Source organism: Myripristis murdjan, chromosome 4, assembly GCF_902150065.1.
Source record: "Myripristis murdjan chromosome 4, fMyrMur1.1, whole genome shotgun sequence".
NCBI lineage: Eukaryota > Metazoa > Chordata > Actinopteri > Holocentriformes > Holocentridae > Myripristis > Myripristis murdjan.
In genome coordinates, this window is record NC_043983.1 from 22,914,704 (window position 1) to 22,942,057 (window position 27,354).

Consider the following 27,354-nt stretch of genomic DNA (forward strand, 5'->3'; position numbering starts at 1 on the left):
CTCACCCTCCCTCTCTTTCTTGCTGACACACACACACACGCCTGCGCGCAACCACACATGCACATAGTTCTCGTAAAGTCTGTGCTCCCAGTCTGCGACAAACAAAGCATGGATGAGTGCTCATTTATGTGATCGGCATTAACAGGAGCTGTGGAGAGGAGGAATGTGCCAACTGAATTGCACAAGTGGATAGAGAGAAAGAGCAAGAGAGAGAGAGAGAGCGAGGGAGAGAGAGAGAGAAAGAGAGAGAAAAGAGTGAGGACCAGTTACATGAACCGACCTGGCAGCAGTCAAGCAGCAGTGCACAGTCAGGTCTGGTCAGATCTGATAGAGAAAGAGACAAACTTCTCCTTCTCCTTTTCTCGTCTGTCTTTCCATTATTAACTGACTACACAGGATGAAGAATGATAGCAGTCTTAGGTTTTCAGAAGACGGATACTTCCATCGCCCCCTGTCTCAAATCACAGTGTCGTGCATTTACATTTGAGACAGCAGAGGCGTCACGTACTACCAGCGGTGTAACACTTTCACTTCTATTCATTATTGTCTTTTTTTCTCCTCGATGTTTGTGTCTTTTCTCTCCAATACTTCCTCCCTCTCTTAGCCTTTCGCTTATCACTGACTACGCACAAACGCTGAGTCTGAGACAATTATTTATGTATCGAAATGTTGGTGTTTGTGTGGTAGCGCACGTACGTACCATGCACCATGTGTTTATGTAAGTGAGACACCCAGAGAACAGAGGAGGGGGAGGAAAAGAAAATGGAGAGAGAGGTACAAACGGTCTGTTGGTGTATCTGTGTGTGTGTGTGTGTGTGTGTGTGTGTGTGTTGAGTGTGTATGTGTGTGAGAGAGAGTGCTCCACTGGCCAGATGAGTTGTATTGCTCACAAAAGGGGGGCTTTACTGGTGTGACAAGCAGCCTAAACCCTAGATTAGTCCTGTTGGGTAAGAGAGCGCCAAACCTCTGAGCAGGTTTACTGGCTGGCCTAGTAAGGGGGGGTGGACCCTTGTGTCATGTGCATGTTGTTTGGGAGACAGAGGTGCGAGTGTTTGTGTGTTATTGTCACGCCTGTCTCGTGAGCCTGTGCTCATCAGCACATAATTTGCATTTTGCTGTAGTGGTAGCTATAAAAGTACAACACACGCAGACGTGCAAACACAGAAAGAATGCTTGTAAATGCATATGGTTTCACTGGGTTGCATAAACGGTGCTTGCGAATGCTTGGAGTCATAAACAGACTTAAAAAACAAAACAAAACAAAACAAAACAAAAAAACAAACCCAGAATATCTGCACAGCTCATAGTGTTTGTTTTCCCAAGGTGTTTTTGAGTGCCCTTAAAGAAAGCTAGAAAGAACCAGAAGTGAAAAAAAAAGGAAGATGAGGTAGAGTTAGGGTTAGTGAGCGGATGAAAACAGCACCAATTTTTTTTTCTCACCACAAGAAGAGTAGTGGTGAGAAACTGAACATTGTGACCTGACTTTCTTTCTCTTTCCTTCCTGTTATGACCTCGGCCGTATCTCCCTGCAGTTCCCCTCTGAGCCTTTTGAGGTGTTCTTGCTCACACAGACAGAGAGGACTCTATTCATTCACAAGAAATGTAACAGAAATGTGTCATATATTATATATATCAGCACTTGTTCGCTCATACAACCTTTAAAAATAACACTTGCACTCCCTTCTCTTGAGATCTTGCCTCTTTATCTTGTCAGTGCTGAATGATTGCATTTTAGAGACAAAGACTTTATTTTAGACAGGAGTGCAAAAAGTAATTTTTAGTTATTTCTTGGTGGTTAAAAGACTGATGTGTTTATCTAGAAAATGGTCCTTGTAGTGTGACCCAAAGGGCCCGAGGCTGGCGGATGCTACTCTGTTACATCTGTGCAGCTTTGCCTGCCTGAGAACTAATGAAATCCTGAGGGAAGGTGAACTGCCTACTCTTCTTCTTCAGAAAAAAAATGCAGCTCTCCTCTCCTGTTCTCCTCAGCTCTCTGTGCTTATTTTTGTCACTGGGGAGAAGGATTGTTTTAGTGTGGAGTGCAATAAGTTGGGTTGAATAGACATGCTTGCTACACTGTCCATTTACCATTCAAGTTCAATTCTGTGTCATATTTAAATGTTATTCACTGTAGAGGTTGATACCCAACATTTATCTTGACTTAACGTGCAGTATTTTCCAAACTGTTTCTTTCAGGGTGCAGCAACAGTGCAGCAGCAGCAGTGCAGGTAGTAAAAGTGGGGCTACATTCGCTACATATGTATGTTGATGCATCTCTGTTCTTTCTTCCGCCATCTCTGGCTTCACTCTTGGGTATGAAAACTTGCAACAGAGTGGAGAACACGCTGCTTTTTCTGTGGAGCCTGTGTCTTGGACGTGCCTCCAGGTTAGTTGTGCAATGGAAAGGGTTGTTATGCAACTCCTAGGCAGAATCCATGTGGTGATTTGGTTTGGACAGGTTTGGTGTATCTTTGGGCCAACTGTCTCTGGCTGGGGTGCCCCTGCCAAACCATCAGACCCAACCAGAATCTAACACAAACCGGCTGCCAACACCAGTCCAGCAATGTTCCGGCTTTGCTAGACGCTTCCAGGGGAAGTCAAGAAAGGACATGAGGTGGTGTTTTCCACCAGCAGCTGCGTAAACAAGACACCGGAGCAGCAGGTTTCTATTTAAAGCACCTTTACTTAGACCTGGTGCATTACTGCATTCAAATGATTGAGAGGAAAGTTTATAATGCTACAACCGAAGATCAGTGAGGTGACAATGAGAAAATAGCAGCGGTGCCTAGTGGAGTAGCTTGGGATTTGGGCAAATTCTTTCTTCCGTACCTGTCAGACAGTAGTGATTTATTAGAGGAGAAACAGGCAAAAAAATCTCAGCAATGAAACCTGTCTGTAAACTGCAACTTCAAACGGTCAACAAAAATTGCGCACATACTACAGTAAAGGCTCTCTTCATTAGAGGGGTTGTACCATCATGTTTGACTGCATTTTCCAGTCAAACAGGATAACTTCGGGTTTTTGTGAAACCTTGACTGTATACATCTCTCACATCCCTCCTTGTGCAGCTGCATATTGAATGTAGTGTTAACCTGGAAAACAAGCTGAGAAGCTGTGTATTGCAGGGAAAGAGCTTTCACCAAGCAAGACTAACCCATTTCCTTCCCTTTGCATTAAGAGAACATCCACTGATCCGCCTCATTACACGTGAAACATAGGTGTGAGTGGGAATGCAGGATACGTACCCGCTTCCTCGGCATTGTTTTGAAATGACTCAATGGTGCCTTGTCAACTTGTCCAAATAGAAAGGAATTTAAACGTGGGTGAGTCAAATGAAGGACTGATGTGAAATCAGTGTGTGTGTGTGTGTGAGCATGTGCGTGTGCGTGAGAAGCATCCTCCAGTTTTTCTCTGCACGAGCTTGTTGGAACAGGATATCTCCGACTCCTGTTATTTCAGCTTGGATAAGACATGATTTATTTAATGACGTTGAGAAACGTGTTATGTAATCATGGCGTGCATGGCCATGATTTCCTGTAGTGCATTTTCAAGAAGCTTTATCGTCCCCATTTGTTTGCCATGCAAAATGCTCATTTGCAGACGCGCTGCTCTTACCTCATTTGAGTGTTCTTGGTTAGTGAGGTGCGGATGCTTATTTGAATAATTTCTTGTAACTTTCCATTCACATCATGATCATTTCTATTTGAAACTGACCAGTGAATGCATCTACCACCCACTGCTGGTCCATCTGACAAAATCCATGTATTGAAAAGTAGAATATGGTTTACATATAGGCCATCCCTTACAAATACACACTATACTTTAAGTTTTAAATTTTAAATGTTCACTAAAGTATACAAAGTATTTCTTATTTACCAGTTTTTCTTACTCTCTGGGATGGAATTGCATTATCAGTAGATTTGATGGGAGCTAAATAGCCTGTTTAAGTTTATATCTGTATACTCTTATGTTCACTGAAACAAACGTTAAAAGGGTATTTCTGGGTAAATCGCAAGTACACACATTCATTTTCTTTACAACTTGTATTGTGGGTTAAGAGCAGCTATTTTAGCATGCTGGAAGGTGGGGAAATTACGCAAACTCCACACAGCGAGGGCTGAGAGTGAAAGCTAGGACAAACTTTGTGGTAGTGAGGTTCAGCCACCAAAAAACAGGAAGGGATCCATTCATGCCATTGACTAAATCACAGCCCCTTTGTTAATGAAGTTAGGGTATTTTTCTTAAAACACCTCTTACATTAGTAAGCTAAAGTCACAACAAGTTATTATACTCAGTCAGAGTCAGAGTCTGATGTTATCAAGCACAACAAAATTAAAATTAGTGTATAGTTCTTACTTACTTGTAGTTTAAAATACATATACTGAAACTGCAACTGAGATAAACTTTTTTTTTTTTTTTTTCCTGTGAGATTTCTTTGATTTTCATGTTTTCCATTTTCCCCACTTGCCTTGTGTTTGTTTTTTCACCAGTCATCTTACTAATTTGGCATTTTTCATGGTCTAGTGCCCGTCCCTATGCACTAATCCATCCTGATTAGGCCTGATTTTACTAATCCAGAGTGCACACAAACCATACAAAGAACAGCAGTGTGAGATATCAGTGGTGGACTTGCTCCCTCTTGTGCCAGTGCATGGATATTGCCTGTGATTTATACTGGCTCACAGAAGTAAAGGACAAGCACAGGGCAATTGATCAGTGACTGAATTCACAGGGCATGTGACATATTTATTGGCAACACTGGCAAATTTACATGAACACTGACTTATGTATCCAATCTCAATAACACCGTTTATACTAGCACACTGTATTTTACCACTCTTACATTTTAGAGGTAAAACACCTGAATTTCAGGAATTGTGTATCTTATTCTTGAACATAAAACTAGTTCTGTGCGAATCCATTCATAAGCTGTGAGATATCTTGCTGGCAGACAAACAGATGTAACAATTCTGTTGGTAAATATTTATAAAATAGTACACAACCATGAAACTACTAGCCACAGTGACAGTTCCTTCTCCATCCTACATTAACATGTAGACTTACTCTGTATTTGCATCTGAAATTAAAGCAATGCAGGTATACATCTCACTAGCTGAAGAAATTCAGAATGGAAGACAAATAAATGTAATTTGTTGGCAATCAGTAGCAAGCTATAGACAGGAAGATCTCTTGGTCTGATCTCTGGCATGCAGAGCAACACCTTATCAAGTTCTTCTTGTTCTTCTCAGCCCACCCAACCTGCATTGCTGGGGCTTGGTTTGCCAGAGAAAGGAGATCCTGGAGCACATCTGAGCAGTTGTCCACGGGCTTTAGAGGAATGATCAGGTGCTCAAGACTATCACAGACAGCATTTGCAGTACCATCTCCAGCTGCCGGAGGTCCAAACCCACGAAGCAAACCATCAGCTTCATCAGAGCAGGAGAGAAGCCAAGAACAATATCAAGAGCAACATCAGGACTCTTCAACAGTGCCCAAGTCTGGCAGCTGTCAGTGGACTTGAGCAGGCAACTCAAGTTCCCTCAGCATGTCGCCAAGACCAACCTCAGGCCTGACATCATCCTGGAGTCAGAAGCAACAAAGAGCGTTGTCTGCTGGAACTTACTGTGCCTTGGGACGACCACATGGAGGAAGCTTACAAGCAGAAGAGGGAGAAATGTAAGGGTCTGTTCAACGACTGCCACAGGCAAGGCTGAACGGTGAGGTGCTTACCGGTGGAGGTGGGATGCAGAGGCTTTGCCAGGCAGTTCCTCTGCAGAGTCTACACTGCACTCAGCATCACAGGCGAGAGGAGGAGGAGGGCCATCAACAACAGCATAGAGGCTGCAGAAAAAGCCTCTAGGTGGCTCTGGATCGAGAGAGCAGATCTGTATGAGACTACTGCTAGGGCCCAAGCTGAGGCTTGATCAACCACGGCTCGGTCGCCTGGACGAGGGTGTCTAATGTTGAAAGACCTGAAATACCCAAGGACCTACAACTACAACTACAACTACAAAAATCTATCCATGGTTAGTTGATGTTAAGGGGTCTCTTGAAACAGTTGCATTTGGGGCCACCCAAAAAATTGAGAAAGGTCTGGTGGGAGACACAAAGGCCTGTAAAACCTACAGGAAGCCCCAATTAATACAACACTTCATCCTAACCCCAAACTCACCCACACCAGATTTGGGGCATTCTCTGATGTCTTTGTGACCTTGTTAAAAAAAAAAAAAAAAAGAGCTGGCATTGATTAGCCAATGGTGAATACATAATGCATAATAATCACTGGCATATTTATTTATTCACTTCCAAGAGCACAAGAACACACTGTCCCTGAACCTGCTCATTTAAATTTGCATACAAAGCAATCTGTACCATGACTCCAGCTCAACAAAATATCATTTCATACTTGTTTTAATAACTGTTGTTCTGCTCTTTTGTCTTAAATCCTTTATTCTGAGTTAAGAAAACACATATTTGCTTCACAAGATTTTCTGAACCAATTGAACAGAAACAAAACATGAACAATGATTTCCCAGCCAGATAGCCAATGCACTCAAAAGCCTATTACAGTAAAGCCTATAAGGCAAAGCCATGATGTGGAATAATCACATTAGTTTTTTCAGTATTAGAGGGAGTATTAGAGGGCTCAGTCATTCCATCCTACTTTGTATCACAATATCACATCCAGAATTTACATATACAGCTGAGAGAGAAATAATGCTTAATTAGGTCAAATAAGGTATATTATGTGCCAATGCTAACTTTAAAATTGGTCGGGATTGTGTGGCATGTGTTCTTCTCTACACAGCCTCTGTCAGTGCAATCTCTCATAAGGAAATCCTCTGCACTTCACTGGCTTTAATGGTTTTGCATTGATGAATGTTAAAACAGGGGTCAAGAGACTGGGATTATTGGGGGGGAATGAGAATAGGATAACTGAAAAGTAAACAGGAAATGATATTTGAGCTCAAAAGTTGTGTTTTATCCAAAAAGTGCAGGAGAGCTGAAACCAGCGGTGGAATGTGTAGACTAAATTCTTCAGTCATTAGAAAGTTTTACCATGCAAAGGTTCCCATAGGTAACCGCAACACTAGACCCTCCAGTCAGATTCTTTTAAGTCTCTCAAAGGTGCAATCAGAGCTCGGTAAAGCCTTTCTATACACCTTTGGCATGGAACGAGCTGCAAAACAACTCAAACCTGGTAACATTACCCGCTTTAAATACATGTATTAATATCTTAAAAGAGTATTTTACAGGAAACTTGCTCTTGTTTCAGATAGCCCTGACCTGGTTCTGCCTTGAAGTGAACTGCGTTATGGACTTAAATATTACAAACTGCACTTCTTTAGAGCCTTTCAATTGTTTTATGATTTTTTTTATGTGTAACTGAAGTTTTTTTCTGTTTCCTTCACCAGGAGTCACAAGAGATATTGTATCTAAAATGGGACCTTCCTTGTTAAATGAAGGGATAAGCCAACCAACCAACCAACAAACAAACAAATAAATAAAGCAAACACTGGCTTCCAACGACTGGCTTTAGTATTGCCTATGATATCAGACATGACTTCTCATTTCAAATGAATCCACTTTAATTGTTTAGTATGTTTTAATGTGGCACAACTTTATTGTCTGTTGAACTGGCAAATTCATGTATGATTGTGTGATTGAGTATAATGCATTAAGTCAGTCCACACTTTGCCATCTTTTCCTGTTATCCCTCTTCTATATCTAGAATAATGGAAAGGAGGCTCACCACTTTCCTAAAAGATAACATGGTCCTGTGTATCAAGCTTTTTAACCCCTTAGACAATCACAATCTGAAGCCTTAAATGCCAAAAGTCTCAGTTGAATTTGGACCGATACCATCATATTTACTGAGCTTATGGGTAAATAATATCATCCTTTAAATCAAGGAAATCTCATTTTTAGAGATCTGCATTTGACCAATAATATTTCATTAACTGATATTTCACCTTTTCATTGTATATGTTTATGTTTCTCAGTTTGTTTATATGTATAATATTTTTATTTATGAATTATTTATTATTTACTTTTTGGATTTATTCAGTCGCTTGTAAATCTTTTAACTGTATTTTGGTAAGTACTGCACAAATAAAAATGGTTACTGTTGTGGTTGTTTTTACACCAACTCTAGGCCACAGAACTCTTGAAGTGACTTTAACTTTTCTCCCACACTTGAACAATCAGTGACACTTAGAATGCCACTATTGTCTTTTCTAATTTATACTTTTGTCTTATGTTACATTTCATGTAGATTCTCTCTCCTGTACTATTTGTCTCACTCCAGGGCATTCTGCATAATTCATGCTGCACAAATACATACAACTACTTGCCCACCCTGAGCAGAGATGTATGCTTCATGCATATTTTATATGTCTTATATACAACCATACTGTTTATATAGTCTGTTTTGTTTTTATTCTCTGTATTGTCAGCATTATTCTTCTGATATACTGTTGAGAGGAATCACCAAAATAAGCATTTCATAGTCTAATACCCCTTGGCCTGCACAAAGCAACTTGAGGCTTAAACAGGACTCACACCAAAACTCTTCAAAAGGACTGGTGTGCACATCTCCCTTTAGAGCAGGAGCCTCTAAGTGTTCAGCCCAGGAAACTAACAAGACAGTCCAACTCTCACTGCTCTTATCATGTGGAGATTCACTAAAAAGGTGCCAGTAATATTACGTTATTCAGTTCATGTGTGAGTGAATGTGAAGTCAACTTACAACCCCTAGATGGCAACAGAGAGTCGGACAGGAGTAACTGTAGAGCTTTCTTTTGGTTGCTCTTGTCTCATGCTCTGAAACATTTGCAGAGTATTTCGTCCTTCAAGTATGTCTGTAGTGTAGAGCTCGCTACGGACATGTTTGCTCTGTGTTTGCATTTCTGTACTAGATTCAATCAATGTCTCAGTCTTTCTCAATAAACCTTTAGGAGCCATAGCATGTTGACTACTAACTTTGCGTGTAACTTCGCATTTTTGTGTGAATGTTGAATGGTGTTGAATATGTGATAGCATATAACATTAAAACCTGTGCAGTGGAGCAACGCCACAGACTTACTATATCATTGTATGTCGGCCCCTAAGACTAAATTCTGGTCTTCACGCACGGGGTCCCTTGAAGTCCCCCAAAATATCTCGTCCAATCAGAGTGCTGCTCTCCTGCATGAAGTCAGTAGTTTGTTCTTGGAGCCTTTCTGCCCAGCTGAGAGGTGGTCTCTGTATCCCAGCGCTGTACAAGAGCCCCTGACTCGGCAGATCCTTCAAAGCAGACAAGCAGTTTTGAATTAAAGGACTTCAGAGAGAGAGGCGCGAGGCTACAGCTCCCGTGCACAGAGAGCGCAGAACAAAACTTTGAGGCGCACCAGCGCAGCAGCAGCAGCGCCAACAGGGGATTCTTTTATTTCCCCCCTTTTGGCTGATGGTGTGCTCTTTGGTAGATCATTTTCAGGCACGTTTGAGGCAGAAATTTTTGAGCCAGATGTCTCTACCCACGTCTGGAGATTCACCCTGAGGTTCCGATTGGCCAGAGAGACAAAACACCCGAGAACTTTGTTTGAGAAGACAACTGGATCTGAAATGGGCACCAGATTCGTGTGGCTGTGCCTTTTTCTGTCAGTGGCGAGTTGCGTCGGGCAAGACACTGGGGCCACAAAGGAGGAAATCCCGGAGGGCGCATCCACCCTGGCATTCGTTTTTGATGTGACTGGCTCCATGTACGACGACCTGGTCCAGGTCATCGAGGGTGCGTCCAAGATTTTGGAAACGTCCCTAAGCAGACCAAACAGACCACTGTACAACTTCGCCCTGGTCCCCTTTCACGACCCAGGTAATGCAATGAACATATCACTGACAGTTCAATTTTACTGACCAGATTCACTGACTCAACAGTGAATGAACAGTTGTGTCCCCGACAGACTGGATCACTTTTACAACTTCCTCATTGCGCATGCTTCTCTGCATAATTTCTTCATTGTAAACTCTTACAGGATTGTGTGAACATGCTTTACTCTTTGCTCAGGAGACAAAAGCAAACAGAGATGTGAGAAATCTAATAGTTTGCTCACACTCCGCCTTTTGAAAGCCTAATGTTCCTCACACCTCCAGAGCAGGGATTCTGGGGGATATTGTCTCCTCACACAGATGTTCAGCCTGGCGGTCACTATCATTAGCATTCCGCTTGAGTTAGTGTGTGGCTTGGGGTTTGCAGTGCAGCTTGATGATTATCATCACTCTCCTCGGTGCTCTCTCATTCGGAGGAACTAAAACCTGAAGAATATATCATTGAGCTATTTAACAATAACCTTGGCCCATAGATTAAAGGTGCATAGGACCATTTTTCTCATCTGTGTATTTGGGCATACATCTGGCCAAATAATAGTCTTGTATGCTACCAGTAACCCAACTACAACTCTCTATTGGTCGATTAAAACTTGTGACAGCTTCGGTGGCAGATTACAGTAGATGCAGGGCCTTTGCCATACCTTACGGTTTGAAATGCCAGTCGAAGCGAGTCTGTAATTACAATCCGCTGAGAAGGACGAGAGCTCACTCACCTGCTCCACAAGACGTCAACAAATGCTGCTGTCATGGCATGACTGTGTTTGTGTGCTGATGTGGAGGTGAGAAGTGGAAGGTATCCGCCGGCGGAAACGCTCCATCATCAACATCAACAAGGGAGCGCGCAGCAGAGCGCGGCGAGAGCATGTGCCGCAGGACCCGGTGCGCACTCCAAAAACGCACCACGGTAGAGCTTACAAAAGGTCGATAGGGACAGTGAGAGCGAGGAATGAGGGAACAAGGAAACAAACTCTTCCAAACTTAATATGACCAACTGTATTATTATTGCATCACAATAATATTCCCAGGATTTTTCTGCTTGTTATGTGATATTTGCATTATATACGTCTAAAATATATTGTAGGATGCTGTACTTGTCAAAGCAATTCAGAGGATAGCCCTCAGGAAATAGAAATACATTACAGTACACAGAATACATAACAGTGTCTGGATCCAGTGACACCACCTTTATACTATATGTTTAAAGTTAAGTCAGTTTAACTTGAATGTAACTGTCCTAGTAACTTTGCAACAGTAGAAACTCAGCAGAGACCAACTGGGCTGCTTAAACAAGAGATCTGAATACAGGAGAGAGAGAGAGAGAGAGAGAGAGAGAGAGAGAGAGAGAGAGAGAGAGAGAGAGAGAGAGGTGATCTGTGGTGAGGAGAGAGATCCCTATTCCAGATGTTTGCTCTCTTCTGCTAAATTTCAGCATGTCACAAATTCTTAAGAGGCACAATTCCTCAATCATAGAGCTTCATGCCTCCAGCTCTGTGCCTAGAATAATAAATATATTTAAGAAAAAAGAACACTCTGTATATATAAGTATAACAAATGATGAATCCATTATTATATCCCTCTGGGGAGAAAGTAAACCACAGGTCAAAAGCATATAATAAAAAAAGCTGTGATATGCAATATCTTCGATAAAGGCAGTTAAATAGTGTGATTGTAAGCAGTCTTTATCTAACTTGAAGGCTTATTCCCTAGCAAACTTTACCCCCATTTGATATAATTAGTATGACGGGAATTTCCTCTTTTAGTAGACTGAAACTGAAACAGTTTGGCGCATGACTTCGGCTTTGTCTTTCGCTTACAAAGTCTATGTCTGTGTGCTTGTCCCTCACCAGCAAGTGACGCTCCCTGCTCCAGTGACTAGCTCCTTTAAATGTTTACGAGGATGTCAGAATGTGTTCTCCAAAAACCCCCAGGGGATAGAGGAATGATTAGCACAGCACACTGCAAGCGCTGGATCGCTGAACACTTCCCCAAATGTTGCTCTGTCCCTGTCTTTCTTTTTCTGTTTCTCTGCCTCTCCCTGACAATGCTCCAGATCCTTGAGGAGAATCAGCTTTGTTTTTCTAAAGCCTTTTATTCAGGTCTCATTCCAGTTTGATATGGATCCATTTTCGCTGCTTTCCATCCGACCCGGAGCGATAACGCAGGGCCTCCTGTTTGATTTGGCTGCCTTTGAATCGGAGGCCAGAGCCACCCCGCTATTTACACTGCAATCTGACACAGTAAACACAGTAATGTGCGTGTGTGTATCTGTGTTTTCCGTGCATGTGTGTGTGTGTGTGTGTTTGTGTGTTAGTCTGTGCAAGAGTGTCAGGAGGATGCCTGGATATTGGGGTCAGGCTTGTGTGGGAAGAGCACTCAGGAAGCCCCCCCTCCTTCTTTTTTTTCTCCATCCTGCAGAGAGAGAAAGAAAGAAAGCAAGAGGATACTTCACAAGTCATTTAACTGAGGCACAGGGGTTGTGTGTTTAGCTCTATAATGTGAGCCCACGGCACCAGGACACTGATATTGTTATGGAAACTTTGAAGTGGGGTTCCCCGGTTACACTGCTGTCCCAAAGAGTGGCTACATTTCAAAATGACATTCACTTAAAGGGAAGATCAACTCGAGAATATCCACCTCCACATTACAAAAAAGATAAAAATCTAAAACATCCACCATTGTTATATGGACAGTTCAAAACGTAGCATGAGCATCTCTGTGCTCTGGATGTAGGCCAGAAAACCTTGTCTTCAGTCTGTATCTGAGTATAATGATAACGAATTTACATACTCAAAAACGGTTTGAAAATCTTTTATTCTTATTATTTTGTTCAGTTTGACATCAATCTGCAATACAGTTAAGCTGCAACATCTGAGGCTGGACAATTGTATTGCAAACAGACTTTCTGGACTCCTGGAACGCTTATTTGAGAATTTACAGCCAAATAAACTTTATTTCAGAGCACCCCCTCCCTTCCTCAAACCAGGAAATGTGGCCTATATCCCAGGAATAATGTCAGACTTTGTTTACTATTCAGTGTCAATGGATTAACTCCAGAAAGTGTGAAGAATGTGCTCTTGTGCGTAGAGAGCGTAGCTGACAAGGAGTGGGGTGGGCTAGGGCGAGGGTGTTTTGGGCCCCCAAATTAGTTTCCAGTGTCCATTGAGGCTCTACCTCGCTCTCCTCTCAATTTTCTCTGCTGACGTCCTTACACACGCATGCTGTTCCCCATAAACACCACCTTGCTGAGAGAGGGTGTGTGTGTGTGTCTTGTTCATGCTTGTGTGTGTGTGTTTTATTTGTTGAGGTTGAGATGGGTCAGAGCGCAGTGACTTGGGTCAGTGGGGGAGCTGGCAGGCCCTTTACAGTCACACTCACACACACACACACGCACACGTATACACAGATATAGCCATAGTTACAACTTGTGAGCATCTGTTTGCATATTGAAAGTCCCAAACCAAGTAGAAAGAGCCTGAACTACAGACAGAGCGACTGACTGGCTGCTCACATAAACAGAGTTGGACTTAAATCTTTGATATTCTCAAAGTTAAATCAGCAGCGCCTTGGAGGAGCCATGCTGCTGTTTCATTGGTATAGCGCTTGTTTCAGCTATGTGCTCTCAAGAGTGGTTCCACTGTTATTGGCATGCCTTGTTACTCACTCCTTGCCAGTCATCTGTATTTAGAAGGAGATGGACCAAAGCCCTGGGTGTGGAGTGATGAGAGGAGATGATGAGAGGAGATGATGATCAAAGACGCTCATCTACAAGCTCCCTTTGTTAGCACTGAGCATTATTTTTTCTCCCTCCCCTCTTTCCTTTGTTTTCCCCCTACTTTTTTGACTTTTTTCTTTTCTTTTTTTTTTTTTTTTAGCTGAACTGCCCCACCCATGCGAGATTACAAGGGGCCTGCGTTTAGCTGGACAGAGTCAATAATGATGCTATTAGGCAGGAATGCCAAAAGAGAGGGGTGGAGGTTTTTAGAGGATCAGAGGAAGAGTGAGGACTGTGGCGGACTACAATGCATCTCTGCATGTTTCATCTTCCACAAGGCCTGCCCTAGAATATTAAAATGGCCTTTAATTTTTAGGACTGTACGCGCACCCCCTGAAGTGCCCCTCGGCGCTCTGAGTAACACAGTTTTCAACTCCATTTAGCTTTGTAATCGGTGCTCAGGGGTTATCCACTTGCCTTTCATCTTGGAAGGTTGCACATACCTGAGGGCCGCTTTAGGAACACTTGAAATATTCTCCACTCTGCTTTGGCTTTTGCAAGTTTACGACTACAAGCTGTAGCAATTGCAAGGCTAATTGTGGTTAAAGGATGTTGTTGGCATTTAGGTAATTCATAGATTATTTGACCTTTAGATGCAGTGTTTTACAATAATCCATATGGAATGAAAGACCTTTTTTGAAGCCATTCATCCAATGTTAACCTTGTCTTTTCGACCATGTCAGGACACCTCTAGGCTTTGCATTTGTTTTCCAAACTGTGCTGAATTCCAAGACTCATCCTAAGGTCACGAGGATTCTTGTGCCCTGACCTTTGGAGCTCTTTGCCAGTGTTGTCTGGCCTCTATTCTTTATTATGATTGGACAATAAATATCTTCTTGATCTGGATGCGTCCTGCATGTTTTGGATTGACAATAAATGATTATTGATCCTTGGATTGGTTTGGTGAGGTCACAGCATCCCTTAGGACGCTGTTTGAACAGTCAGAGCTGAACTTGAGACAGCACTGGTGGATATGACTGGAGCAATTGTGCAGGAGCTTCAGATGGGTGACCAGACAGCTGCAGGGGGGATGACGGTATGATCCATGTCTGGAAATGATTTGAGACTTAAAAGAGCGGAGAAATGAAGAAAAAGAGGGTAATTGAACACTATGAACATCTACTCAATCCTCTTCTAACTGTGGCAGTTGATTAAGGGACAGGTTGATTAGAGAATGGAAAGCAATTGCGGCCACTTTGGCCTCAGGGAAGTCGTGGAGACAAACTAACCGAGTGTAAATTGAATGTGAAATGGTAGAAGCCATGGATATATGTAATTGTTTATTCATACCAGTTCATGAATCTCATTTATTATTACTCAGCAGCAGATAAAAAAAAATTGCATCCAAAAAGGTGCATCAGTGATTTAGATGTGACAAGTTGAGACTGAACTCAAGCTGTGTTTGAAGGCATCACAGAGGAATCTGACCCTTACCCTCTGTGTGTTTATGGAACATGAATTGTGTTTCATAAGTGTGTGTTTTGCCGCATGTCTGAGGTGTTTTTTCCTGTTCTGAGGGCAGACATGTTTACCTGACCTATCTCTAACTCTTACCATGTGTCCACGCCATAAGCAGCCAGTCACTCCAAGTCCATTCATTTATGAGGGCTGAAGACCCGAGGCGAGTCAGGTGATTCTGCAGGTCAAGTGATTCTGGTAACAGTCGCCACTGGTTGCCCTTTGTTGATGATGCAAAGTTGGGAGCAGCTTTTAAATGTTATCTTTGCTGCATGCGGTTCCTGTTCCTGAAACATCATATCTTTGTAAATAATATGTTGACCCCTTTTATATGCACCCACAACAAACTTTTGGGTCCCAAACCAGTCTTTGAAAGTCATTGCCCTGGAATGCAGAAAGATAGTTTCCAGCTGCTTATTGCTCAGCTATACCAACTGCAGACATACATGTTAGTTTTTGCCAGTCAGCAAGTTAAGTGCTTTATTACCCATAATAATAAGCAGTAACCCCAGTATTTTTACTGTTGCCCCTTCAACAAGGGCTTTCCTCAAATCAGCATTTTATAGTCAATTTAGAGTCTGAAGATTGATGTCTAGACATTAGCTGTGAGGGAGAAGTTTTTCCTAAAGGACTTTGTAGCACAGATTCATTTGATTTCATTGTTTTTCATCATACTTTGGAATCTGGCGGACTCATTTGGAACACATTAGATTTACCTCCATGTCGATCCGGTGCCAAAGTCGAACATTCCCATGGCTTGGTATGACATGACCTCATGTTGGCTGCCTTTTCAGAGGCTTTTTTTTTTTTTTTTTTTTGCTTTACCTTGTAAGCTGTTCATGTACGTTTTAGTCAAAACATGTGTATGGTTTCTTCAACGGGGCTGGCGTGTGCAGAATGACATGTACTTTTGGACCGTAAAAATGCTCCTGTGGTTTAAATGTTTGTGTTATATGTACATGTGTGCAATTGTGTGTGTGTGTGTCTGTGTGTGTGTTTTGCATTTGAGGGACAGTATATAGAAGGATATTTAGGGATACAGTTTAGGCACATATTGAATTCAGTGTGGTTTCCCTCTGTCCCTCTTTTAATTTTCTTTACTTACATGTTCTTTCCCTGTTTTTGCCTGGAGCCCATTGCATGTTGTTTATTTCTTCATCCTATTCCTTTCCTTTGTTTCTGTCCTCTCATCCTCTCGTCTACCTCTCTCCACATCCATGCTTCTCGCTCTCTCCCTCCTCCAGAGAAGCCTGGTGTGCACTGCTGAAACATTTCCTGAAAGACTGCAAAAGTCCCCGCTCTTTCGACACGTCAGCGTCTGGACCAGAGGAAGGGAGGCAAAGATAGGGAGCTAGAGGCAGGAGGAGAGGGAACGAGGGATGAGAAAAGTGGGGATGAAGCAACAGAGCGGCTTCGCATTTTGATTTGCATGAATTCCTGTGAGGTTTTTAACTGAGGCAAATGTCGAAGGAATCTGAGAGTTACAGGCTGCGAGGCTGAAGGTCAGCCCGTCCAGCGCCCTCTGCCCTGCTGCCCCCTGATGTGGCGTGTGTTTGTGGTAGTCGGGTATCCTGATGCAAAAGGGGACAGATATATAGCCCGTCGATGCTTGTGGTTCTGTGACAGATAGCAGCGAGCCTGTGTATCTGTGTGTGTGTGTGTGTGTGGTCGGCGGCGGCACTGATCTGCAGCATTCGAGGTTTCTCTGTCTGTTCCAGCACACCCTATTAGAATTTCCTCAGTAAAACAAAAGAGGCACGCTAAGCACAAACACCACTCAGTTCCTGCTGAGCTCCCTGGGATAACACCACTGGCCTTACAAAATATACGGTCACAAGATCTGTCGTTTTGTGGTTTCAAAATTTGGCCTGCTGTTTGAATTACATCCAGTTTTCCTCAAGACTCAGACTAGATCTTTAACGAAAATGACTTTATAAACTTGGTCACGCAGGCGTCACGTTGAAATAAAAGGTGCACTTGTTTTAAAACCTTTGCTTACCTGTAAAGGAACATGAATATCATCATGAATGTCATTTGTGCTTTTGAAAGCACAATTTAATTCATTTTTAATTTTTAATTTTAGAGCCAAATTGCAGAGGTTTTGCTTTTTTTTCTGCAATGGGGGTCCAAGCTCCTGTTTATTCAATGGCACTGAGAGACATTTAAAGACACATAACAGCAAGGACACACACTGATCCCTCGCTAGGCCACAGCATTGTCCTTTTCATCCTCTTCACCATCCCCCCTCTCATCCCTACCTCCGTTGTCAAGGCAACGTAATGAGCACCTGTCTCACCTGCCTCTGCTGTGAGGCACTAAGGCACTATGGGTAAGCGCTATGTTGTGCAACTCGGCCCACCAAAGGCGGGGTTAGTTTTGCAAGCGGTTTGGTTTTGTAAGATGTTGTTATAACCACACTAGCTGTCGGTGGGACTCCTTTTGAATTTATGACCGTGACTTGTTTGTTTTTACACTTCACATTTTTCACAGGTGAAGTTTATGTAGGAAGATGGTTTACAGCTTGACCCAGAAACATCACTATCAATCATTTGATATTTTGATGGAAACAGAAGAAGGTTAAGTGAAGGGTCTGATAGAAACGAGCACTTCAGTGTAAAAATGGGGAGTTGCTGCTGAGATAAGACTCGACAGCATTTTTGACTAATGAATATGGGTTGGAAATTATAAAATTCAACCAAACCTTTTCAGGATATTGGGACAACATATTCTCCTTCAATCACTGTCCCTTCATCCATTTTCCCTTTCTCATTTTCATCAATTTTTTATCCTTCTTTACTATTTCCTATTCCTTTCTCCTCATGCCTGTCAAACAAATTGATTTTTGCCGGGCCTGTTGTTCATTAAACAGTCTCTTTTTTGAGAGCGGCAGCATCCATCCATCCATTGTTAACCTATGGCAAAGATAGGAAAGAGACATGGATACACCCACTAATGTGTTCCAGCTGGATTTCCCTATTGTTAACCCTGTCCAGACAATATCCAGACCATAGAGTGGAAAAGTGCATCGCTGACAGACCTTCAAAGTCAAAAGCCACGGGTCAGACAGGGTCAGTGTCTGAGAATTTTTCCTCATTGCGCTCATCTTTGGATCCTCTACAGGTCCACTATTAGATTTGAGAGAATGCTCTAGAATATATTCAAAGCAAGACATTTAGTTTATACATAGATGTCACACACTCATCTGCTCTCATGCAATGTGAGCTGTGTGCATAAAGCTTGGACATGTAATGTACACAAAGGCTTTTCTTTAAAATGCACCAGTTTTGCAGATGACTGAGATTGAACATGTAGGCTCAGTTACAGCCGCCACACTTTGACACACTTCTTGTCAAATAGTTCTGAGCAATAAATTTGATCATTTGATACTTTACTTTTGCCCTGCTTCCTCCCTTATTTGTCTGTGCTCTTGTCTTGTGGCCGGCATTCAGACTCAGAGTCTAGGTGGTCACGCGACCACACACGATCGATTCCACTCAGCCCTCTTTTATGTGTTTCTTCATAGAAATTTCGCAGATCCGCACATCAGATCCACTCGTATTGAGCTTGTGGTGAGAATTAGACTAAAGGCCCTGGCTGCCAACATCTGACAGTGTTTATATGCATCCCCAACTCAACAAAAGAGATCTATTTTGGGTCTGCTGCTGTCATTGCTTATGACCCCACTTCTTCCCAGACCAGATGTGAATGGAGCAGCAGAAAGTATGCGGTAACAAGCTTAAATCATTGTTCACTCCCTTATCATTACTCCCTATTATGCATTTCTGATGATGTTTACGAAGACGGCTAAGCAATAATAACAAACAGATGGCCTTTACCGACACATATTATGCATTTTTCTTGAGTCACACTTTTGGCAAGGGTTTTGTTAACCACTCCAGCTATTTCCTGGGATAATTTTAGTGAGTCATGTCTGTCTATTCTGGTGAGTTAAATAAAATTTTATTATCTAACAAATTTCCTCACTAGCTTAATTTATGTAGGAGAATACTGGTGCTGAAATTTACAGTACTTCTACAGCAAGGGAATTTGTGTTACTTGCATGAAATGCTTTAACACAAACAACAAAAAGTAGATAACCAAGACAAGCTATGCACAGCCTAACACGGTTCAACGGACAAAAAACAGAACTGGAGATATATAGCTATATCTCCAGAAAAACATCAATGGCGTTGTCACATGAATGACTGCCATATTTTATATTTCATCCTGTACATTAATCTGGCATCTTGTTTCTAAACCTGGGATGAGGTAGACAATTCTCAGAAATCAGACAAAGCTGTTCTAATGCGTGAGATTGAAATTTCATGAAATGTCCCTTTAGTACAAGTATGTGAATGTGGTCATAGTGCTGTAGAAGTACCATAAATCTCCTATACACAGCTGATTTAATTGAAAACTAGTTTTAAAAATAAGTGACTGGGGCTGTAGCACACCTGCATGCACTCACACTCAGGTAAAGTATGCGCTTATGCCCATACATGCGCACACACACGCACACACGCACACACACACACACACACACACACACACACACACACACACACACATACACACAAACACAGATAATTAAGAGTTTTTCCCTCAGGTGGTATCCTCTTCTGTGTTGTGTCTCCTGCAGCGGTGATCCTCTGTGCTGTCGTCTGTCTCTGGAACATGCTGCCTGTCAGCCCATGCATCTGGGAGGGATTACATGCCTGTGTGTGGTGTGCATGTTGGTTGGGTCTTACTGGATGTATGTGTGTGTGTGTGTGTGTGTGTATGTGGTGGTTAGGGTTAGGAGCTTCATGCCAAAATGCACATGCATATCTGAATGAGCGGGTATGTCTGTTGTTGGCAAGCATGCGTGTGTGCACTTCTGCATGTCTGCGTGTGATCGCCCAAGCCCACGGGTGCCATCATTAGGGATCTGCGGCTCTGCGGCCCATCGTCCCGAGACACATCCAATTGCGTCAAGTGCAGTGAAACAGAAGAGGCAGCCCTGCAACTCAGGGAGATTAACTGAGCGGTGGTGGTCCTTGTCTCTGTGTCTTCTGTTTTGGGGAAAGGTTTCCATCACAGCTTAGGTTTGTAGTGGTTTGAAAGCACGGCTGTTGTCAGCTCTGTCGCTCCGGGCTAAACCGCAGTTATTAGGCAGCAGCTGGTGAAGTCAGACAGAGAGAGGGTTCAGAGAGAAGGAGTTAATGCTAGGAGATAGGGAAAGAATAGAGACTAGTCGAGCAAGAGAGGGATAAAAAGCAAGTGAGGCGAGATAGAGCCTGTATTGCGCAGCCGCCCAAAGTGTCTTGTCTTTACAAAATACTTTGGCTCAAAGTATTTTGTCTTTAGTAGTGAGGTTGATTTCTGTGAGCTGTTTTCTACACTATGGAGAAGACTATCCTTGTAAATGGTCTATGAATGATTTATAGTTAGGTTATCAATTAGGTTGTACACACGCATAAATAAACCTGCAGAGCCTGCAGTAGTTAGTTTACAATACTTTAGTAGGCACAAATCTCTCCAACATAATACTAACTAGCAGAGAAATGGCACAATACTAACTAGTGAGGTAGAACAAATAAACTAACTAGTAGAATAAAAGTGGACTCTGGCAAAATATTAACCATTTTAGCAAAAAAACAACAACAACAACAACAACAACAAAACAAACAGTGTTTATAATGCATTTGATTTGATTTAATGTTAAAATAAAATCATCGTTAAAACTGTTGCTTGGCATGCATCACTTCGGAGGATTCAGTGTGCGTTCAGTGTAATCACTCAAGTGTTATTTTATTTAATTAATTTAGAAGCCCATGTCTTTTTCATGTGTTTTTCCTTGATTGAGCTCATTCAGGTTTCTCATTATTGTCTGGCTGATTATGTGTTTGAATATATCATTGAATGTTTCATTACACACCTGTAATACTGAAAATGTTTCATGCACCCAGATAGAGACAGTTTTTTTTTTTTTTTTTTTTTAATAATATGATATAGGTCTGCAATAATTACAAGTATTACAAGTGTGGTCATAATGTTCAGTAACAGGCTCTTCACTGTCAGCATCAGAAACAACACTACATTATTTGCAATAAATAGGGGTTATTTTTCTGTGTTTTTTTCTTCATCTTCTCCATTCTGCTTTCTCACTTTAAACAGCACCTCTTTTGAAGCTGTTAAAGTAGGAATTATTCTTTCATGAGGGTATAATTTCCTGTTTGGTAGACTGAGGCTTATTTCACCCCTGGTGTCTGACAGTAAAGCTGGCCAATTTGACCAAATTTAGAAAGAAAGAAAGAAAGAAAGAATTTAGCAATCAAGCAGTAAAATAGTCTTACACAGTGTTTTCTGCAGTCATTGTGTTTAGACTCATTTGATTGTGTTGCCTGTTCCAAAGAGAATAATAATTGTTAGTGGTGTCAAGAGATTAAAAAAATTGAGAGATTAATTAATTATGATCTGTAATTAATTGATCTAATTAATCTCTTTTTTAATCTCACCTAAAATTGCTGAGAAAAGCCCTCAACTTGAGGTATTTCCCTTTAAATTCATTACATTATTGTAGCAGATCAGTCCGATGCGGGTCGGGGGGACGACCCCTCTTTTTCAAGACACTTTTTTGGGAAAAAAAAAAAAAATTATATGGACAAAATCTTGTTTGAATAAAAAAGCCACCGGTCGGCATCAGGCGAGGCGCGGCACCGGGTCTGGTCTGCCGGATCTGACAGGTGAGCGGCGCACACATAGCCTACTGCCACATCAATTTTTGTTCATACGCGGCTGCAATGACTGCGCAATGCGGCCATTCGCCGGTAATCGCGGCATCAGGCGAGCCTACCGACTGGTTTACATATGCACAATACATGTGTATTCGCTTAGACCCCCAATATTAGACGAGGGCGTTTTTTCAGGGCATTTTCAATGGAAAAAATATTGTCTTATATTCGGATAAATACGGTAATGTATAAACTTCGATCACGCAACCTTTTCTTCCACCTCCTCTCCTCTCCTCTCCTCTCCTCCACAGTCAGACACACACACACGAGTCGCGACACCCCCTCCTCAACATGCTGCCTGTTTACAACGGACTCGGACTGTTGGGGCGGGTGTTAATCAAAACAAACCAATCATGTCTTGACCTCTTCACAGGTTGCTGGCCTCTGATTGGCCTGGCCTGTCTCTCTGACTTAAAAAAAAAAAAAAAAAAAAAGATCAGACTGGTGAGGCCAGCCGGACCGGACCGACAGCTGATTGGCCTGCCCGGCGACCTGTTTAAAAAAAAAAAAAAAAAAAAAAAAGACGGGCAGGCCACCGGGCCAGTGACAGGCCGGCGCTTCGGGAAATCTCCCGATGTACAGTTCGGGCCTGACAATAGGAGCCTATCAGCTTATGCTAAACAAGCCCAAACACAAAAAGTAAAGATAGAGATTAAAAATTAGATTAACTCGATTAAAAAACATAACGCGCTAAATATGACTGTAATTAATTAATCTCAATTAACGCGATAATTTGACACCACTAATAATTGTACATAATAACACTTACCAAGACTGAAGGTAACTCAAGCTGAGGTAAAGCCCAATTACCGTTTGACATATTTCACCTGCTGTATTTAGTTGTGTGTGTGTGTGTGTGTGTGTGTGTGTGTGTGTGTGTGTGTGTGTGTGTGTGTGTGTGTGTGTGTTTGTGTGTGCATTGATGCATGTGCAAGTGTTTTAACCTGTAAAAGTATTTGTGTGCAGCAAAGCACCTCACATATGTCTCCAAGTATGTTTGCTCATATGCGTATGAGCATGTGCACGCAGATGTAAATACATGCATGTGTCTATGTGTGTGTGTGTGTGTGTGTGTGTGTGTGTGTGTGCATGCGCTACACACTCACCGAGGCACACTAAACACACAGTCTGCTGTCTCACATGTGTTCTCTCAGTGGGGCTGATTAAGTGAATTATCCCCTGTAGTTGATGGTCAGGACAGCAGCCGCTCTCATTCTGGCAGCTTTTCAACTGAGTCAGCAGAATGACAGAAAACAGTGTTTACAGCCTCTGTGTTTCTGTTTAGTGCTGCAACAGCTACATGTTGAGTAACCTTACTGCGTCTCTCTGGGGGTAAAAGACAATGAGATTTCCATATCTAACACTGAGATCTCATCTCCTGAGTAAGCATGGGACAACGTGATGGCTTGCTCTGTAATCTCAAATACCAGCCTGTTTTTTTTTTTTTTTTTTTTTTTTTTTTTTTCAGATAAAGGTGCTTTATAAAATGACTGATGGTTGATTGAAGTGAGGACCATTTAGACTACAAAAAACTGGAGTAAACACACAATTTGACGCTTGAGTCTACATGGTGTCATTGATATTCCAATGATAACAACCACCACACACACACACACACACACACACACACACACACACATATAACCCCCTCCTCACCCTCCTCAGTTTTGCATAATGCACCTTTACCTATTTACACTAGGTGATCATACTGAAGCCTGTTAAGGCTTTGTGCGGATGTAGCTACAAAATGAATAGAGCATATGCATCACTCTGTTCATGAACATACTTTTTCTGGGCTCTTGAATCTATCAAAGTGTGTATATGGAACAAAATAACACAGCCATTTCTGAAGTTGAGCTGTAAAGTGCTGACTCCAGAGGTTCCTGTCGGTCTGTACTGTCACAGCACAGGTTTGGTGGAGCTCTGTGATTAAGCCTATATAGACAGTCATAATATTGCATTAGGAACAGCCGGGGCTTCGCCTCCAAGCAAGAAAAAAAATGAAAACAAATGTTCAAGACTATAAATGTGATGGCTTCCATGGCCTCTCCCCACTGTGGCTAAAAGTCCTGGGGGAAGCGGGCACAGAGGACAAAACCGCATTGCTTCCCCAAAACTGCTTGAGCGCTGCCAGGTCCAATTTTGTCAGTGTTTGGAGTATGCTCTAAGGATTATGGTGACTCTTCTAATTGTCTTGTCTTGACATTGTCAGAGCGTGGAAGCCTGGGAAACTCTGGAAAGTCTTGAGCATCGCTGCCAATGCTCCAGTCTTAATTGGTTGGACGACGTTACTGGCTGTGACCTTTCAATGGATTGGCTTCAGAGTTCCCTGCTGCTGTAAAAAAAAAAAAAGGGAGGTTTACTTCGTTTGGACTTGGGAGTGATTCCTGGTAAAAAAGGTTGAGCCTGAATGTCACAGGAGACGAAATTGAGATTGCATTTGGAGAATTGCCCGGTTAGTTCCATCCCATTAGCCTTTCTGTGAGTGTTTAAGCATGCACGTGATTTGCTGTACAGCCACCATTACCTGATGAATGTTGTGAGAACGGCAGGGAGGAAACCGGAGTCATTTCTTTGGATTGTTTACTTCCACTCTGCCCGTGTCAACAACTTCCACTATTAAAAGATTAAGAAAACAAATGGCGATGCAGGCTGGAGCAGATTAACACTGTGGCTTGTTTATGGTGGTTATTTTCTCTCTCTTCTTTCCCTTTTGGTCAGACTTTTGAACATTCCTCCACACTGAGTTCACTCCCTTGGCCATGTTTATGCCACTTACGTCTTCTTTGTCATGAGTTAGAAAGCATTAAAACTATTTCCTGTGTGGCAGCTGAGAGACTGACTTAAGATTTGCTTTAAATAGTTATTTAACATGAGCATGTCCCCAAGACATGTTTCATTTATTTTATTTTTTATAGTTGTTTTAAAAATCTAGCCTTTTTAATCTATTCGTCGTCACACAACCTAGTTTCCTTTGTTTGAGAACGAAGGAAAACCTGCACTCTTGTCTAGAATGTTTTATATCTTGACAACACTCAGGGGAGAGGAGACAGGTACACAAGGAAAATACTTTTGACCCTTTATGTTATCCCAAATGCCTCGGTCCATTTATCTCTAAAAGTGCTCATATTTCAGGTATGGAACTAACAGTTTGAATCCCCAGACCAGCAGGGAAAATGAGGTTGTGGAAAGAGTAATATTCTCCCCTCCCTTACAGGAATACTCCAACGTTTTAGGCAAAATACCATGACTTACCAAGACATGGGAGAAGATCTTCAATACCATTTTCACCTCTGCACATCCAGTTGTTCTGTTTCTATGGGTAGCATTTTGTGTTAGTTTAGCATAGCATGAGGTCTATGGGAGTCATTAGCCTAGCTCTGTCAAAGAGAAAAAAGAAATCGGATCATTGTGATAGACAGAAGAATAAATGCGTTCAGTAGTTAAAGTTTCAACATCAAACTTGTCCTAAACACTACTTTTGAGGTACCCTCGCTCCCAGACGTGAATGTTTATTACTTTCTGATTGAGAAACAACTTGATCTTGAAAAACAGCATGCATGTTTGCTCACATTTCACTGGATAAACATTTTTTTATTGAGAAAAATAATAATTTACAGAATCAGAGAGGTATCTTGAGATGTTTCAGAGTCAAAGATGATTACAAAAGTGGGGCTCGATGCTTTAGATTTATTCTGACTTACACTGTTAAGAGTTCACGAGTATTAGCCACAGTTTTCCACAGTGTTAATGCATGGAGGGTGGTTGTGGTCAGGGTCACCACTGCCAAAACGGCCCAGAGAGCTCTCCCAACAACCCTGGGAACTTCTCCCATAAGGAAAGAGATGTCAGCTTTTCCATCGCTGAAAAGTTTGGCCTCAGATCCATGTTCCGTTCGCAGCAGCCAGACACATTTCCATGTTAGTTTTAGAAAGCGTCTTTGATCGCCACAAATGTGCCTTCTCTTTACCTTGAAGGATTTAGAGGATATCAAAATCTGGGTGTTTGGATTTCATGGTGCTTGATCTACATTATTTGCGAAACTGAATGTTTTTTTTCCAGTGCTTTTCAAACGTATGACTTGATGTTAGGTGGCCTCAGCTGATTAGTAACACTTAAGATCCACATAATGTGATTCAGAGTTGTGTTGGCTTGTGGCTCCCATGAATATAAAAATACCAAATGAGGGAGACTAGAAAATTCTCCTCATGATAACAGTAGTATATATTTAAAGTTCAGCCCTATATATCTAAAAGTCTCATTTGGGCTCTGTCCTGCTGACTGTGTTCAAACTATCCTTTTTCAAAAGTCAGGGATCTTTTGTAATTGCCCTCCTTCTAACAAGGGAACCCTTGTTTTCCAATCTGCTTGCATGTGCAAAAATGCAATGTGTGTGTGTGCTTGTGTGTGTGCAGCCCCTCATCAGGCTCAATCCACAGCACAGCTGCAGTGGCTGAAGTCACCCAGTTTGACTTAAGAAAGGACTTAGCAGCTCATTAATGGATTGAACAAAGTAAGCTGAGAAATGCCAGTGACTCCCAAGTCTGGCAGAGGTACAGAGAGCACAGGCCGTGGTGTCATACCAGCCTCCTGTGGCTGTCCCGCTCTTTCATGACAGGGCTAAAGATAGACTCACTCTGGCCAAGACCCCGGGCGAACGCAGACACAAAGACACACCTGAGCTGAAACGTCACTTCACTGCAAACAGCTGACATCTGAAGGAGACAGCAGGGAGGCGTCATTTTAGTTATTTTATACTCATTCTTTTAGACTTAAGCAGGGATGCCTTTGACAGAATTCACTCCAACCTTCCCAAACACACATTCATAAAAAATATCTGTAATCAGTCCTCCCCTTTCCTTTGTCATTATGAGCTCCACTAGCTGCATATTCTTTCACCACTTTTATATCAAGCAAGTGTGTTTTACCCTTTATTTTGTTTTTTTTTTCTCCCTGAGATGACTGGCTGAAAAAAAGCAGGAGACACAGTTTGCATCAGCAGAAATCCATGACACATATCTTTCCCCAACAAAGCGAGGGGATTTTTGATTGACTTCCAGTTTTTCTCTATCAACTTATGCCTAAACCTAAGCTTAACCCTAACTTTAACCAAAAAGTCAAAATGTCATCCGAAATGTAAAACATCCTGTCGATTGGAAGGGGGAGAGATAGAAGATTGCATCCAGGACCACATTTTTGTGTCACAATCTTTCAAACTGACTGAAATGTGGCGTGCTCTCTGACACTGAGGTTTAAAGACTGAAGGTAACTCTGAGGTTAAAGTTACACTGAGGTTAGGATTGCTAGTGTCATCTGAAGAGCATGTCCTCTACAGCCTTATTGTACCCTCCACAAGTTACAAATTAGACTCATTTACACTCTGCTGATCGGAGCTGAAGCTGATAATTACCTGGGACTATTTCATGAGAACTTATCTACTGAAACGTTTTAAGATAGTAATTCCCATCGTCTCATCTCACTCCT

The 27,354-nt window shown here is 42.0% G+C and overlaps 1 protein-coding gene across 1 annotated transcript in view; it reads left to right on the top strand.

Moving 5' to 3' along the window:
• The first annotated feature begins 9,603 nt into the window (after window positions 1–9,603).
• Window positions 9,604–27,354, top strand: part of hmcn1 (hemicentin 1) — a 101,282-nt gene continuing 83,531 nt past the window's right edge. The window contains exon 1 of the mRNA XM_030049437.1: window positions 9,604–9,853. Within this exon, the coding sequence (XP_029905297.1) occupies window positions 9,604–9,853 (250 nt within the window). The remainder of the gene's footprint in view (window positions 9,854–27,354) is intronic.